General features: G+C 50.0%; 1 protein-coding gene across 1 annotated transcript in view; it reads right to left on the bottom strand.

Moving 5' to 3' along the window:
* LOC146175270 (uncharacterized) overlaps window positions 1–15941 on the bottom strand; it is a 303458-nt gene that overhangs the window by 182023 nt on the left and 105494 nt on the right. The window contains exons 3-4 of the mRNA XM_084584704.1: window positions 6935–7127; window positions 6149–6280 (exon numbers count right to left, since the gene is read on the bottom strand). Of these exons, the coding sequence (XP_084440830.1) occupies window positions 6149–6280; window positions 6935–7127 (325 nt within the window). The remainder of the gene's footprint in view (window positions 1–6148; window positions 6281–6934; window positions 7128–15941) is intronic.

Genomic DNA, 15941 nt, shown 5'->3' with positions numbered 1-15941 from the left:
TGAGTGTCCTGGCGTTGCTCTCGGCAAAAGTTTGAAAAGTCAGAAATAGCACACAAGCGTGCTATTTCTTGGCGGGTCGACTGGATGACGGGACAGGCAATCGGTGTCTCGATGCAACTGGTCAGACTTATAAACTACTGAAAAATTGTACTCCTGAAGGCGCAAGGCCCAACGTCCAAGGCGGCAGCAGGGTCTTTGAGTGTGGAAAGCCAACACAATGCGTGGTAGTCAGTGACTACTGTGAATGGCCGCCTATACAAGTAAGGGCGGAGCTTTGTAATGGCCGAAACTAGGGCTGAGCACTCACGTTCAGCGATCGAATAATTCTGTTCGGCAGCAGAGAGGATTCAGCTTGCACAGACGATTACGCGAGGGGAAGCGAGCTGACGTTGTGGGAGAGCGGCACCAATTCCATGACCACTTGCTTCGGTGCGTACTTCTGTGGGCGCTGACGGATTGCAGTAAGCCAACACTGGCGAACCGGTGAGGTGGGCAATAAGAGCGACGAAGGCGGCCGATTGTTCGTGGCCTCAGGAAAAGAAGACCCCTTTTTTTCAGAATCTTCGTGAGTGAACGGGCGGTTTCCGCGAAGTTTGGTACAAAACGCCGGAAATATGAGCAATGTCCGAGGAAGCTACGCCCGCCGCTGCTAGATTTCGGTATAGGAAAATCACTTACAGTGCGAATTTTGTCGGAGTTCGACTGGATGCCATGGATGTTGACCAAGTGTCCTAGGACTTTGAGTTCCCGGCGACCAAAGCTACACTTCTTGGAGTTCAACTGAAGGCCAGCTCGTCGGAGGACGCCAAGAATAGCCGAAATATGATGAAGGTGGCCCTCAAATGTTGATGCAAATACGATGACGTCATCGAGGTAGCACAGACATGTGGTCCATTTGAAGCCGCGTAGTAAAGAATAAGATTGGGATGGGGCGCATTTGGCAAGCACTCGCAGATTATGACTAGCAGCTTACAGGTATCGTTCAAGAGGAAAGTATACAATAGTCGCATCTTACTTATACTCACCTATGGGGCTGAAACGTGGAGGCTGACCAAGAGAGTTCTACTTAAGTTGAGGACAACCCAGAGGGCTATGGAACGAAACATGGTAGGGGTTACATTAAGAGATTGGAAGCGTGCAGAGTGGGTCAGAGAAATAACTCAAGTTACCGACATTCTAGTGGAAATTAGGAAGAAGAAATGGGCATGGGCAGGACATGTAGTGCGAAGAGAGGATAACCGATGGTCGCTAAGGTAACAAACTGGATTCCAAGGGGAGGAAAGCGTAGCAGGGGGCGGCAGAAAGTTAGGTGGGCGGATGAGGTTAAGAAGTTCGCAGGGGTCAAGTGAATGCAGCTAGCACAGAACCGGGTTAATTGAAGAAGTATGAGAGACGCCTTCGCCCCGCAGTGGGTATAGTCAGGTTGATGATGATGATGATGATGAGTAAAGAGTTCATTATGCACTCGAAGGTCGCAGGGCCATTACATAAGCCGAAAGGCATCACCTTGAATTGGTAGAGGCCATCTGGGGTGACAAAAGCCGTCTTTTCATGATCTCTTTCGTCAACAGAGATCTGCCAATATACAGAACGGAGATCGATGTAGGAGAAGTAGTTGGCACCATGCAGGCAGTCGAGGGCGTCATCGATCTTTGGAAGAGGGCACACGTCTTTCTTGGTTATCTTGTTTAGGTGTCAATAATCTATGCAAAACCTCCAGATGTCTTTCTTTTTAACGAGTACTACCTGAGACACCCAGGGGCTTCTGGACGGCTCAATAATGTTGCTGACAAACATTTTCTGCACTTCTTCTTGAATGACCCTGCGTTCGGAAAGAGCAACTCTGTAAGGCCGTCTGTGAATAGGGCGGGCATCTCCAGAATCGATGCAATGTGTGACAACGGACGTTTGACCCAGGGATTCGTGACCGAAATCAAAAATGCCGCTGTATGACCGCAAAAGGCCGGCAAGGGCGCTTGCATATTCGGGACGCAGGTGAGAGGCAACCATGGCTTAGATGCGGTCCTTCGGACTATGTGACGGGACAGGTTGTGCAGGTACCTCGGCGTGACGGTCTGACAGCACTGCAGAAATAGTAAAGTTGGACAAAGGTGACAGTTCGACAAGGAAAGTGCCTTCCGGGAGAACTTGCGAAGATTTGCTGAAGTTGAGTAAGGTAATGTAGGTGAGGTTGCTCTCGACGTGTGCAATGTTATTAGGTAGGACGATGTTGCGCTGTAGAGTGACGTTGGTGATGGGGTTGACAACGTAGACGCCGTCAAGAAGAGAGGGAAAAGGTGACATGGGCACGTATACTGCCGCCTCGGGAGGTAGGCGAGTAAGTGTACTGGAGCGGAGGCAAGGCTGGAAATGGTCAGCACTGGGGTCGTGAACACAATGGGGCAGGGCTAGGCGCAGAAGTCCGGAGGCACAGTCAATGAGAGCGGAATGGGCTGTTGTAAAGTCTAGGCCAAAAGTCCCGTCTTGAGGACAAGTAGTAAGGACGGCGAAGAGGACAGGGACGTGATGGCCGGCGATGTTGACGCGCGCAATGCCCATTCCGATGATGGTCGCAGTGTTTCCATCAGCAACACGAACTGTAGAGGTGTTAGCGGGCGTAAGAACGTTTTTGAGGCGCTGGCGAAACGACGAACTAAGGACTGAAATATAAACTCCAGTGTCAATAAGGGCAGAAACGGAGACTCCGTCCACAAGAATGTCAATGAGGTTACGTCTGTGTGTGGGGGTCGGTTCCGAGTTGACAGTCCGGGTCGGTAATGCAGAGTCACTCCCGGGCGCTGCACTCGCTAGTTTCCCGAGTAGGTGCGGGCGTATGATGGGGAGAAGCTGCGACTAGGCGCCGGTGAACGGGATCGACGAGCCAGTGGGGATTGAGACCTGCTGGCGCGACAGGCAGTGGGGACGGTTTCATTGCGAGGCTGATCTGTTTGAGGAAGATAATGTGCAGGTCCATCATAGGCGGGGCTCCTCTGGTTGGGCCGGGAAGCGTCAAGGTCCATTGTAGTATCGACGGTAGGCATTGTAATACGAGCGAAGGGCGAAGAAGGTACAGTTACGGCAATAGCGAGATGTGCGGCCGGCGCGACAGCAAATGAAGCAAATTGGCCTGTCGTCTGAGGTGCGCTACTCTGCAGGATTGCGGCTAAGGTAGCGACGAAGCCTGGCTCGCGGTAGCAGCAGCCACTACAGGAACAGGGTGCTTTGGTGACGGTGGCGGCACGGGGCTGGAGGAGAAGCCGACGTTGGCGAGTTCTTGGCGAACAACGGCCTGTATCATGGCCATGGTGTCGGGCGGCGGAGCGATGCAGGAGCCAGGGCCTCGAGTCCTCTCCGGATGACCCGTGTAATGTTCGCTGTATGAGAAGGCTGTTCCAAAAGCTATAGGTCAGCGCAGGATGATGTAGCCGCCCTGTTTGGAAGGCGGTCAAAGCGATGTACGAGATGGCGTTGTTTAAAATTGAACGGCGGCGCAACACTGAAACGGACACAGACAAGAAGGCCATCTACAAATACCGCCCACATGTAATCTATGAAAGTATCAGCTGAAAGGAAGTGGGCACCCTCAGCATATAATCGTGGAAGTGTGTGGGCGGTTGGTGAGTCAAATCAAGGCAGGGCCCAGGAAAGAGAAGTGTTGCCATTATACCATACGTCCACCGACTTTCACATGGACTAATAATGTAGCGTGGCGCCACCCCGTTCTCGTGGTGTTTTCCGCCCCTCTAAAGTTGTTATCAATCTGTTCGCAGGTGCACAGCCGGAAGGATGATGGCGAAAAAAAAAGAGACGAAATAGTGAGTGTGGTATCAAGCACACCGTCCTGCTTAACGTTCCCTGTACCAGGTGACTGAGGTGAGTGGTTCGCAAAGTTTTCTTTTCATTTTCATGTTGGGCATTGCACATTGGTCAAACTTGAAGATGCGTCTCAACGAAAGATTCGGCGCACATCGGAGGTTATTCGGCGGAGACTCCCTTGATAACTTTCCTAAGCACTGCCGCACGTGTGCCACGAATGATAGGAAAAAGAAGCTCAAATGTAAACCACTCTTTTAATACAACAATCATATTTGGGCACAGGGATCAATTTGGGCGCGAGATTATGGAAACCTTCCACATGCGCATCACTGGAGATAAGCGCATCAGTCAGACTTCGGCCTGCTTTTCTGATAGGGATTACAGTTCTTCGCTAAATCACGTAAATATCATGTGTAACACGCATTTTTTTCTTCTTCTCAGCATTGTTTTGTTTTGTTCCTTCCAATTTATTTCGGCTTTCGTCTTGAATATACTTCAGTTGTCAGCGCTCGTCTCTGGTTTTCCTCTCTTGAGTGTGTGCCATGTGGCCATCGAGTAAACCCAAATCGACAACTGCCTACATCACAAATGGCACATTTTGCGGGAAGCGTGACCCTGTCTGGCGAGCGCCAGCTGTTGGCGCTGCTTGTGGGAAACCAGGCAGCGGATGTAGCATCCACGGCGCTTCTTTCAGCGGAGTTGTAGTTAGCGAACAAACAAAGGTGCAACCGGTGCGAAAAGAAGAAAAGAAGTGTAGTCATTAGCTGGATAAGAACTAGAAAAATGCAAGGTGAGGCTTGGCCGAGAGTCGGCTGCGGGAGGATATATTTGCAGATCGTGAGCGCGCAATCACGTGACACAACAGTGACGTAGAGCTATGTCACTTCTGCGTGCCCTGTCGACATTTTCTTTTGATTATTTTTTATTCTACTGGGGTAGTGAGGAAAGCGCGTGGCCGTCGGAGCGCGGCTTCGACCGGAGGGAGAGCATCTAGCCGTCCGCACTCAACAGCACGCAAGCTTTCTTTATCTTTTTTCATATTCTCCCGTCCATGCTCCCGTCGGTCGTAGTCGCGCGCGCGGCTGCGGAGAAAGCTAGCGGGGGAAGCGAGACGGAGATGGCGGCGAATAGGAGGCTTTTGTTCGGTGCAGGCAGTGAAGCGCGTTCAAGTTGCATTAGTTTTTGTAATGACGGGACTGAAACGGCGACGGCGGCGTATGTTTTCGTGCACTGGCCCTGGCCAGGCTGAATATACTTTTCCGACCGAAAATAATCAAGTTTGACTAACACGCGCATATAACAGCAAAGTCAAGACGTTCCACTTCGTTCAAAAGTTTTGTTTGGTCCTCTAATGTCGCAACGTGTGCTCTCGCGTCAACGTATGCTCGTTTCGGTTTTCCTCTTACTTTTTGGACCGGAAGAGCGACGCAATGTCGTATTGCTCATTGCTAACCCCTCTCCACTTCCGCGGCGCACATGGCGCAAAAAAACTTTGGATGCGTGCCCTTTTATATGCGCAGAGCTCGTTGCTAACCAACCTAACTCTCATAACGTAAGAATAATATGCTTCTGATGCATGCTTAAATAATACAGCATAAGCCTATTGATTTCGGCCTCCTTCATAATCTCTAGACGAAGCCTAAAAGAAGTCCAAGGATCCTTAAGGCCCGGTATTATAGTAAAGACTTGTCAAAGAAACAAAAAGAACTTGGGAATAAAATATATTTTGTGAAGAAAAAAAAATGTTCTTAGTGACCACCATCCATGGCGTGCAGACGACCTGGGGATGATATCTTGTTCTTACTCCTGACGTCAGCGGCCGGCGGTTTCCAGACCAGGAAGCTGTATTTGTAAAACAAAATTAATTTTAAATCTATCTACTGCGTCGAACGAGCTGAAGTTTCTAGGATTTATAATTTAACGTGTGTGGAGTGAAATGCAATAATCAGTTTATGCTGGGATGTTAGCTGTCATGACACCTTCAAGCCAACCGTGCTCTATAGATGCCTGCTCTGGTTGACGGGGGTGTAAAGGTTTGATCGACGCGCTGTTGACTAGTGGTCCTGAAGCTGTGCTACCGCGATGGTCTTCACACGCTATTTGGTTCTACATACGCATATGGGGTTGTGGAAGTGGAAGTAAATGAACACAGGGGCATGGTGGAAGCGCACAGAAACGGGTGGCGGAGATAAGCGGCGCATTAAACTACCCGGGCACGCCGCCATCGGCGATCCCATTACGTGTTGTGCCGTGAGAAGTTATTAGCGTGCTTGGAAAGTCTCTAAGGAAGTTTAATTCCTTCAGCTATCAAAAGACGAGTTGTTTGACATGCCTGTCTGCTTGGGTCCGTTGTAGTCCACAAAGGAATAGCCGAGCTCTTCCCCGGCTTCCAGGAAGACGTCGCTCACCAGAGTCTGGGTGCTGGCGTAGGAGCACGGGAGCTCGCCACTTGATCCGCGGAAACCTGCGCAGACAGAAAACACCGACTCATGCTGCTGACACGTATGCTTGCCGATGCTGCAGCAGTGGTGTATAGTGCTCAGCTTCGGGAAGCGGTTTTTGTGGATCCTTTTTGTCGCGTAGTCTTAAAGAAAATGTTTATATTGAAACAAAGCCCGCAAGCGCAGCGAGACTGTTTCGCATGGAGATGCGTTTCAGTGCTGCCTCGTCAAAACGACTGTCAGTGTGCAAGAAATGGAACAGTGGTAGCATTTACGCGTGACAAGTGAGTACTCATTACTGCAGCCGAATGCGAGCCTAACAGCTATAACGTTTGTCGTATTCGATACACCACATTTTTTACGCCTACAAGGAATTAACAGAGACGTTTTTACATACTTCTCTTAGATGTGGCAGCGGTTTGGTACAAATTACCACCCCCACAATGTGTCAGTAAAAAAAAAAAGATAGGTTATGATTATTCCTAATAACAAATGCACTCTGAGTTTGGCGCGTATTTTTTTTTTTTTTTCAGTATACTACGAGTGGTGCTCATAGCGTAAAACGTTCGCATCACGATGAAACGATGGCAAGAAATACACACGACAGGAAGAAAGCTGCAATGTTCTTTTTTGTTTTTTTTTTTCGTGGCGCTCCACCATGAACTGTCGTTGCATACCGTTGTTGGCGTAGGCATCGATGTGGACGTGCTCGATGTTCTTGAAGTGGGGAAGCACTTCGTCGTAGCTCCAGCCTCGGGCGCCGTACTTGTGCGCCCAGCCGTCGTAGTCGCGCCGGTTTCCGCGCACGTACATCATGAAGTTGATGACGCTGCATCCCCCAAGAGCCTTGCCGCGAGCCCACCAACTGCGCTGCGTGTGGAATCCCAAAATATATTCCCTCAGAGTGAAATAGTTATTTAGCAGAGAAATAATGCATTTGATTGTAAAGCGCTTTTCATTCAAGCCTACACTCTGTAACTTTTAACGGTCACTTGAATACTTTGCACTGCCCACCTTACCTGACGATAAGAGGACCATGTCACCTAAAATAACTAGATATATCTCTCGTTGTTTCAGTTCTCGTACTTATCGGCGCATATAATCAGCACAGATATGTCTCGACTCACGCTCCAATATTTTTAACACTGAAGGGGTACTTATGGAAAAACACAACTTCCCTCTCATAGAAAAGCGATATCGGTTACTCCAGTTGTCCATCTTTTATATGTGTGCTTAGAGCCTTGCGCTGGCACCTGTCTCATCAGGGTGTAGTTATGTGCGCTTATATATTTGGTTTGAGCAATTGCTTAATATTGTTCTGTATGTGTTTCATAACGCTTACTTTAATAGTGTCTAAGTGTATTCAGCTTGATGTGCTCTGATTACAGAAATTTAAATGACTGAAACTCAAGTACCAAGATTCAGATGCTTTTAAACATTTTGTTTCGCACCCGCCAAATTGCAATACATATGGAACACATCCGATACCAAGTAAGCGATGTGGAATTAGCCACACAAGTGGTAAAAAAAATAAGATACGCTTGGTCCGACACCATCACGTACTGTGGGTCCTAGTTCGCGCACTTTGTTACTCACCCTAATTTTGGCATCTAACGGTGCTCCTAATCGTACATATGAAAGCCCACTCCACATAATTTTAAAGCCCTGCCTTGTCTATTGTATATTAACGCGTACATAACTGTAAACGGCGCTCTTTTCAGGTTTAACTGCAACAAGGCGTTGTGTGTCCCAGATAAGAAAACACTATTTTTTTTTCATACGAAAGCGCACCGATGTTTACTAACATCTAGCACATACACCGCTGTCAGTTTCAAGAGGTAACACACGAAAAAATACAGGGTTTCAACGCTGCCTAACCAGATGTGAAGCTAAAGCTTTGGCTGCGGGCGACCAAGCGATGTATAGAACACAACGAGAGTTCCGTTAAACGCATCAAAGTTTACCGGCGTTCTATGCAGAACCTACTTTCAGGCTGTTAGTTAACTGCGTGGCACAGGGGTTAAGTGAATTCAGATGTCATTGCAGGCAGATTGTAAATGTCACCTTCCAACATGAAAGGAGAGACCCGAGTGTGGGCTCCTTGAGGCGCTGACACTGACGAGGCTCGAGCTAACTGGCGTAATGAAACTCCAGCTTTAAAACATTACAAGACAAAAACGTGCTCCGTTTCCTTTCGTCCAAACTTGTACATGATTGGTCAATGGGGAACGGACTCCGAACGGAAGGACCCATGATTCTAATCCTGCCTCCAAATTCGCCATGCCATGTGGTCTCCGCATGTCAGGCAACCACTTGAACGAGCCATGTTTGTAATTTGTTGGACACAACTGCAAGGCAGGATTATCTTCACAACGGAGCATATGACGCTATAGTGTTAAAATAAAATAGTGAATCGTATCATGTCTGAACAATGAGAAACTATGGTTATATGCGACGTATGCAGCGGAATATGTGCGTGGTTTTAAATGGATGTTATACAAGAGCACTCTGGATTATTTTCCACGCCATAAGTTCTTTAGCCAGCACCGACATCGCTGGGCCCACGAGTGTAGTTTTCATTTCCTCCAAATGTGGCTATCTCAGTAGGGGACCAAATCTCAGTGTTGCCAGATTGTGCGATACTGAACGTCTAACTTGACAACACCAAACCAAGGAAAAATTAAACAACTTGAAACAGCCTCCAGTGATTCCAAATAATGTTCAAAGTATTTTTAGCGAATCGTCGGATGTGGAGTAGAACATGAAGTAAACCAAGCAATTGCCCGAGTGTTGCCATACAGATTTCTAAGAAAAGTCTTGGATAGAGAAAATTTGGATGAAACGCCGATTTTTCTTTAGCTATGAAGTTGGTGCACAAACTGGTGCAGTTTCCGTTGTAGGCGCATGGCTGCTTTGGTGGATATCAATAAACCATTCATCTAAATACGTGGTCCCTTTCAAAATGATTTTAAAGAGCCCATGAAAAGCTATTTACTAAACCTATAGGTAACGCGCATGAGGAGCAAGTTGCATTTTATTAGTCCTCTCCACCCCCCCCCCTTTCCCCCAATGAAAAAAAATATATATAGCTAGCTTCATTTGAACCGAAAATATTGGCGATCGAAAACAATGCTCCTCGCCTACTCAACTCAGCGCAAGCCAATATGATAACAATTTTGGACAGCGCTCCGTCACTTGGGAGCATAAAATGAACGAGCGCACGCAGCAAGTCTCGGGGAGCGTACGAGGCGCTGTCTACCTCACAGAGTGCGGACGGACGCCAGGGGCACTTTTGAAAAATTGTTTGTAAATTGTAGGCTACACGCAAAGCTTTGATACTTGACTCAAACACTCAAAAAAGAGCACCTCGGCCTGTTTGTGACACGTAACATAACATAGGTGAGTTTTGTAGCATTATTCAGATGGTGGCAGGTACCGTAATTAAGCTTAATAAAGGGTATAAGCTTGAGGCTGTACAGGCCCCTAGATGTAGTCATGGTGACCAAAAAGTTGAAGGCTTCTACGAAGATGGAGAATCGGCAATGGCGAAAATAAAAAAGCAGCTAGTAGATAGTACGGATAGAAAAAAAGTAGGCTGGAGACCAGGCAGTGAGTGAATGTGGCATTAGCATAAGCAGGGGGAACGTATTAGTTGAATCACTTCAAAATTATCAACACCTTCTTCAGCTAATGTAGAACCGGAAGTGGACATGGCGAAACTGTAATGGAGAGACTAAGGATAAATAACTTCGGACCCTCGCATTCTGCATGCTGTAGAGGTAATCGGAAAGGTACGATGCAGTCACCACAGGATGATGAGGTGCCCAATTAGTCGAAGCCGGAAAGAAAGAGTAAAGACATTAAGCGAACGAAGGTACACACACGGACGAAGGCACCGAACTTCACCTCCGGATTATTCCACAAGCGTTGATCTGCAAAAGGAGTCGCAAAGGCCATAAAAGCATTCCGCAACCAGAAAACAACATCGGAAACATACACTGCAGGCCACTCACTCTACCGAATCGATGCACCTTCTATCGCCTACCTGGTTGAACCAACTTGCTTGCCTTGGATAATCGATTTATTTTTTGCTTAGTGCCACAGAAGGGCCCCTAATGCAGTTCTCGTTTTCGTTAAATATACTAAAAAGAGCAAAACATTTCTCGGCTCATTTGAGTGTTGACCTTGCGTGTCCGCATCACACGTGTCCTATTCAAAAACGCCTTGCATGAGCAACGGATGACCTCAGTTAAGTTAGCGGGCTTCGCACAGCAGCGAGATTCCGAGGGGGCGACCAAGGTCAAGGGGCAGTTTGACGCGGGCAGATTTATGACGGTCGCGCGGGCGACCGCTTCTCGAAAGTGAGCCCAGAACACATGGCAGCGGGCGACGCCGCCGGCTCTCTCCGATCCGTGCCGCGAGGGAGGCAGAACAGTGCAGTTAGAGCGCACAGCATAAGCGCGTGGTTATGGGTTCGGCGCTAACTGCGGTGTCTCCCGGTTCGAGTGGAGAGGGCGCGGAGGCCATAAATCCCGAAACGCGGCGTAACACGGGCCTGGGGAGCCGCTGTTGACATGTCTTCCCGGGAAGACGCCTGTGTGTCCCTGTGAATCCACCGCCCGCGCGCAACCGGCCAAGGGCAGGGATCGGAATGTGTTGGCCTGAGGTTTGCGCGTGTGTGTTTTTATGTATTTTCGCAAGTGTAACCGTCGACGCCGTTGAGTTTTGCGACTGCTTGGCGCCTATTGCGTGGGAGGATTTTGGAGAGGGAAAAGTTGCAGATGTATGTGTTTGTGTGCGCAACCACTCGCCGCTTAGTGCGTGCTTTGTGTGTGTTTTATTTGACATGCGTAGGAGAGGGTATATGTGGCACAATGATTGGCCAGCCCATTTTAAAGGACTGCATGTTATTGGCCACAGAGTGGCGTACGTTGATTGGTCAACGGACAAAACTGGAATTTTGGGTAACGCTAAGAAAGCGAGTGTTGGAGAGTTGGGCTCGGAAGAGAGTGGGGCTCGGACGTGAGTGGAGGGCAGACGGGTTGTTCGAGAGGGAGGCTAGGCTGACGGAGATCTCAAGGGACTCCGGCCTAAAGTGTAGCAGGAGGCCAAGGCCTGATTCTGCTAGCCTCTGACCTCAGATCGTTCACCAGTCGCAGTTAGCCCTCTACGTTTGATGTCGCATCCGACGACATTGGTGTAAATACGCCAATTGTAAAAAGTGTAAACAAACGTGTACAGTCCGAGAAGAGAAGTCGTCATCTCCGCACCGCAATGTGTCACTGAGCCACGGACGCAGCGGTGGTCACCAACACCACGCGGTACGAGCGAAGGCAACAGAAGAAACAGCAAGAACACCTGCTGTACAGGGAAGCCCATCAGTCCCCAAGCCTTCGCACGTTTGAGTTTAACTGGCGCAGTCGAGACAGGATCGGCCCAGCGACTTCCTGCGGAGTGGCGAGAGATCGACAACGCCGCGGACTGATGTACACGGAGGGTGGCACACTACATCGGTGAGCCAAGGCTGACCAAGAAGAAGTTTGAAGTCGAGGTGCCCCGTGAATCGACGCTACCGGCTTAGAGAGGCAGCTACGGGGAGCGACTCCAGCGAGGCTGCGCAGATCCGGCGTAGCAGAAAGGGCACCAAGACTGACTTTTCGAGTGGCGACGACCGATGCTGAGCCTGATGTGCTGATGGTGTCCAGGTGTTCGACGGACCGAAAGCAGTGACCAAACGGCAACCCAGTGCGACGGACTGACACTAGCTGTATACAGGTGGGTCCTTGTCCTGTTTTCTCCGGGTTCACCATGGTCGTAACTCGATCAGAGAGCCAAAAGTCTACGGACAGCTCTGATGGCGTGGGGCAGAGCTCCGGCGCAACAGCTTCCGATGAGCGGGGGCAGACCTTGAGCAGTACCATTACTGGCGATCATGATCAAAGTTCTAGTAGTGCGTCGGTAACCGCGGATCTTGACAGAGGTCTAACGTCAGGAGGGAACAACGCAGCTGCCAGACTGCGAGAAAAGGAGCTGGAGATTGAAGCTCTGAGACTCCAGGTGGAGTTAGAGAGACTAAAGAATCAAGGCGGGCGAGGCGCTCGATCTGGATTGGGTCGATATGCAAAAGATTTACGCGCTATTCTCGCGCCAATGCCAGAGAAAGACGAGTTGGCCCCCGCATGGTTTCGAAGCGCGGAAAGTATGCTTCAAAGTTGCGAGATTCCCGAGGAGGTACGCGGCTCGATAATTGTCCCATTCTTAAACGAGAAAAGCCGCATGCTGATAGCAAATAAGGCAGTAAGCGGAAGGCAGTCCTACGAGGAAGTGCGTGATTATATTCTGGGTGAGTTAAAGCTCACACCTGAGGAATATAAGCGTAGGTTCTATGCTTGTCGGAAAGGCGGCGAAACATGGGGACAGTTTGTCACGAAACTAGAAGGGTTGCTTGATTACTACCTGCGTAGTAGAGACATAACAAGCTTGGAAGATCTGCGGGCGCTACTGATTGCAGATCGCGTCAAACAGCTAATGGAGGATGACATGCGCACGTATGTCTTACAGCATGAGACAGGGGAATGGCTAAAACCTGAGGATGTTGCCAAGTTAGCACAGGGATACGAGGAAAGCAGAGCTTCCAAACGCCCAAATTCTCGGAAGGTTGCTGAAGCGAGTAAGGTTGATTCACACAGTTGGCGGGACCCCGTAGGAAAAGGAAGGTTCCATGGGATCGATCGGAAGCCGTCTTCTAGGTGCTTCACCTGCGGTGAGATGGGTCACTACCAATGGCAGTGCAACCAAACGAGGCCTAAAGCAATAATGGGTGGGCAACGCGCCAAGGGCTCCGCACCGGAAAAGCTGACTGCCAGAGCTGCATGTGATGTGTACGAGTGCGCGGCAACGCCGACAGACACCGTTTCTACGTCGAAATTAACTTGGGTTGAGCTCACGTCTGCGGGGCGCCCATTTACGGCTTGTTTGGACTCAGGTGCTGACATTACCATCCTGAGAAGGAATGTCATCCCGGCTGAGGCAGACATTCAGGGTGCAGGCAAGGTTCGCCTTAAAGGAGCATTTGGTAAGACAGTTCCAGCTGATTTGATGTATGTCCCACTGAGCCTGTCCGCTAATGACGAGGGCGTAGCCCCTCAGCTTATGACACTGTGCGCAGTAACGGACCATTTAACGGAAGGGATAGATGCGCTTCTAACCCCAGATGCGTTTGATGAGCTGAGGAAAGTGCGGAGACAAGCCACTGAGCTAGCCGTGCGCATTGTGCAGGCAGAAGAAGCCGCCCGTGAAGCGGTTGAGGAGAGCGTGCGTCCTAGAGAGGTAGCCGAAGACCAGGCGATAGAAAGCGGCCCTACGGGTGTTCAGGACGGAGCAGTTGCACCAGAATCGTCGGTGCCGAACGGCGAGCAATGCGCGGACACGTTCGCGAAAGAGCAGAGAGAAGATGCGTCATTAGAAAGCTCATGGGCACAGGGACGCGATGGAACGCATGGCATGGTGGTTGAAGGAGGACTCTCGTTTCACAAAGATGACATGAATGGCAGGCAGTGCAAACAATTGGTCCTACCCGAGACGCGTCGAAGGGAAGTGTTGATACTAGCACACGATAAAGCGTGCGGGGGGCATTTTTCAGAGAAAAAGACAAAGCAACGTATTCGCAGTGCCTTCTTTTGGCCAACAATGTCTGCAGATGTGACAAAGCATTGCCAGTCGTGTCACACGTGTCAGACTTTCACTAACAGGAAGGTGACGGACCGAGTTCCGATAACCCCGTTGACACGGCCGCAGCAGCCATTTCAGGTTGTCTACCTTGACTGCATAGGGCCTATTGAGCCGGCTTCTGCGCGCGGACATCGGTATGCATTGTGTTTAATCGACCTTTGCACGAGGTGGCCTGAGGTAATTCCACTGCGAGCACTAACCGCTAAAGCCACCTGTCAGGCATTGCTGGACATTTTTGCGCGCTTCGGCGTACCAGAGCTGGTGTGTAGTGATCAAGGGGCTAATTTCACGGCAGGGCTAACGAAAGAGTTGGCAGAGCGATTGGGAGCACAAGTACGCTTCTCTACGCCGGAACACCCGCAGAGCAATGGGCTCGTGGAGAGGTGGAATGGAGTGTTCAAGTCCATGCTGAGACACGTGATTCACGACCATGCCAGGGACTGGGATAGATATATACCCTGTCTACTTTGGGCGTACCGTGAGCTGCCGCACGAGATCACAGGAATACCCCCTTTCGAGCTTATGTACGGTAGGGTGGCACAGGGGCCTCTTAGCATACTACAAAAGACGTGGACCGGAGCGTGGGAGCCCCCAACAGGGTTGAATAACGTCGCATCTGCGTATTTGACCGAGCTCCGAGAGAGAATGGCTGAAGCAGCCCGTGCCGCAGATCAGCGAGGTGAGCAAATGCAACAGCTATACACGGATAGGTACAACCTCAGGGCGAGGCGGAAATCATTTGAGGCGGGCGATCAGGTACTGATTCTAGAAACGGGACAGGTCGCGAAAATGCAGCCCAAATGGATCGGACCTGCCGAAGTGAAACAGCAGGTGAGGCCAGACAGCTATATCGTACAGCTCCCGGGAGACGTAGAAAAATGGGTGCACGCGAACCGTCTCAGGAAGTACTACGCTCGGGTGAATAACGTCGGCGTGGTCTTTGACTCAGACGAAGAGTTTGGCGAGATTGAAACAACCCCGCAATTTAGTGAAAACGGGAGGACAGTGGCTGCACTGCTAGAGGAAAACACGCACTTGTCAAACCGACAGGTGACGGAGCTAGACCACCTGCTGAGACGGTACGGCAGTACATTTTCTGAAAGGCCGGGAAGGTGTAGCGTCGGTGAGCACAAAATCATCTTGCTTCAAGGGGCTAAAGCTACCAAGGCGTATCCCTATCGTGTGCCGATAGCACTGAGAGGAGAGGTAGAACGGCAGGTGGAGCAACTGAAAGAATGGGGACTCATATATCCCGTAGAAAGTAGCTTCGCGCATCCGGTTGTGTGTGTTGCTAAAAAGGATGGCACAGTAAGAATGTGCATTGACTACCGTCGCTTGAACGCTGTCACTGAAGCGGATAGCTTCCCGATGGGAAAAACCAGTGAGCTGCTTTACGAGGTAGCCAGGGCCCGATACATATCCATTCTAGATATGACGAGAGGTTACTGGCAAATCGCGATTGAACCAGGCTCTCAGAAGCATACCGCATTTGCGACCACCAGTGGTCTTTACGCGTGGAGAGTGATGCCGTACGGACTTCGTAACTCGGCGGCAACGTTTCAGAGGATCATGAACGAGATCCTGCGAAAGCACCGAGACTATTCGTGCGCCTACATAGATGATGTAGCCGTCTACTCTGAGACTTGGAAGCTACATATGCAGCACCTGGAAGCGGTTCTTGCCACGATAGCATCGGTGGGGCTAACGATTAACCCGGAAAAATGCCGCTTAGCTCAGCCTAAAGTCAGGTACCTTGGGCATGTGGTCGGATCTGGCACACACTCCCCAGATCCAGAGAGAGTGAGTGCTGTAGCAGAGCTTAAGAGTCCCTCAACGAAAAGGGAACTACGTAGCGCTTTGGGCCTCTTCAACTACTACCGGGAGTACATACCATCTTACTCCGAAGTTGTACGCCCTCTGACCGATCTCACGAACCGACGCGTGCCGAACAAT

This window comes from Amblyomma maculatum, chromosome 11 (genome assembly GCF_055883805.1).
Source record: "Amblyomma maculatum isolate TAMU_Amacu chromosome 11, ASM5588380v1, whole genome shotgun sequence".
Lineage (NCBI taxonomy): Eukaryota > Metazoa > Arthropoda > Arachnida > Ixodida > Ixodidae > Amblyomma > Amblyomma maculatum.
The sequence above is the reverse complement of the archived record's forward strand: the minus strand, read 5'-3'. Positions and strand labels throughout refer to the sequence as shown.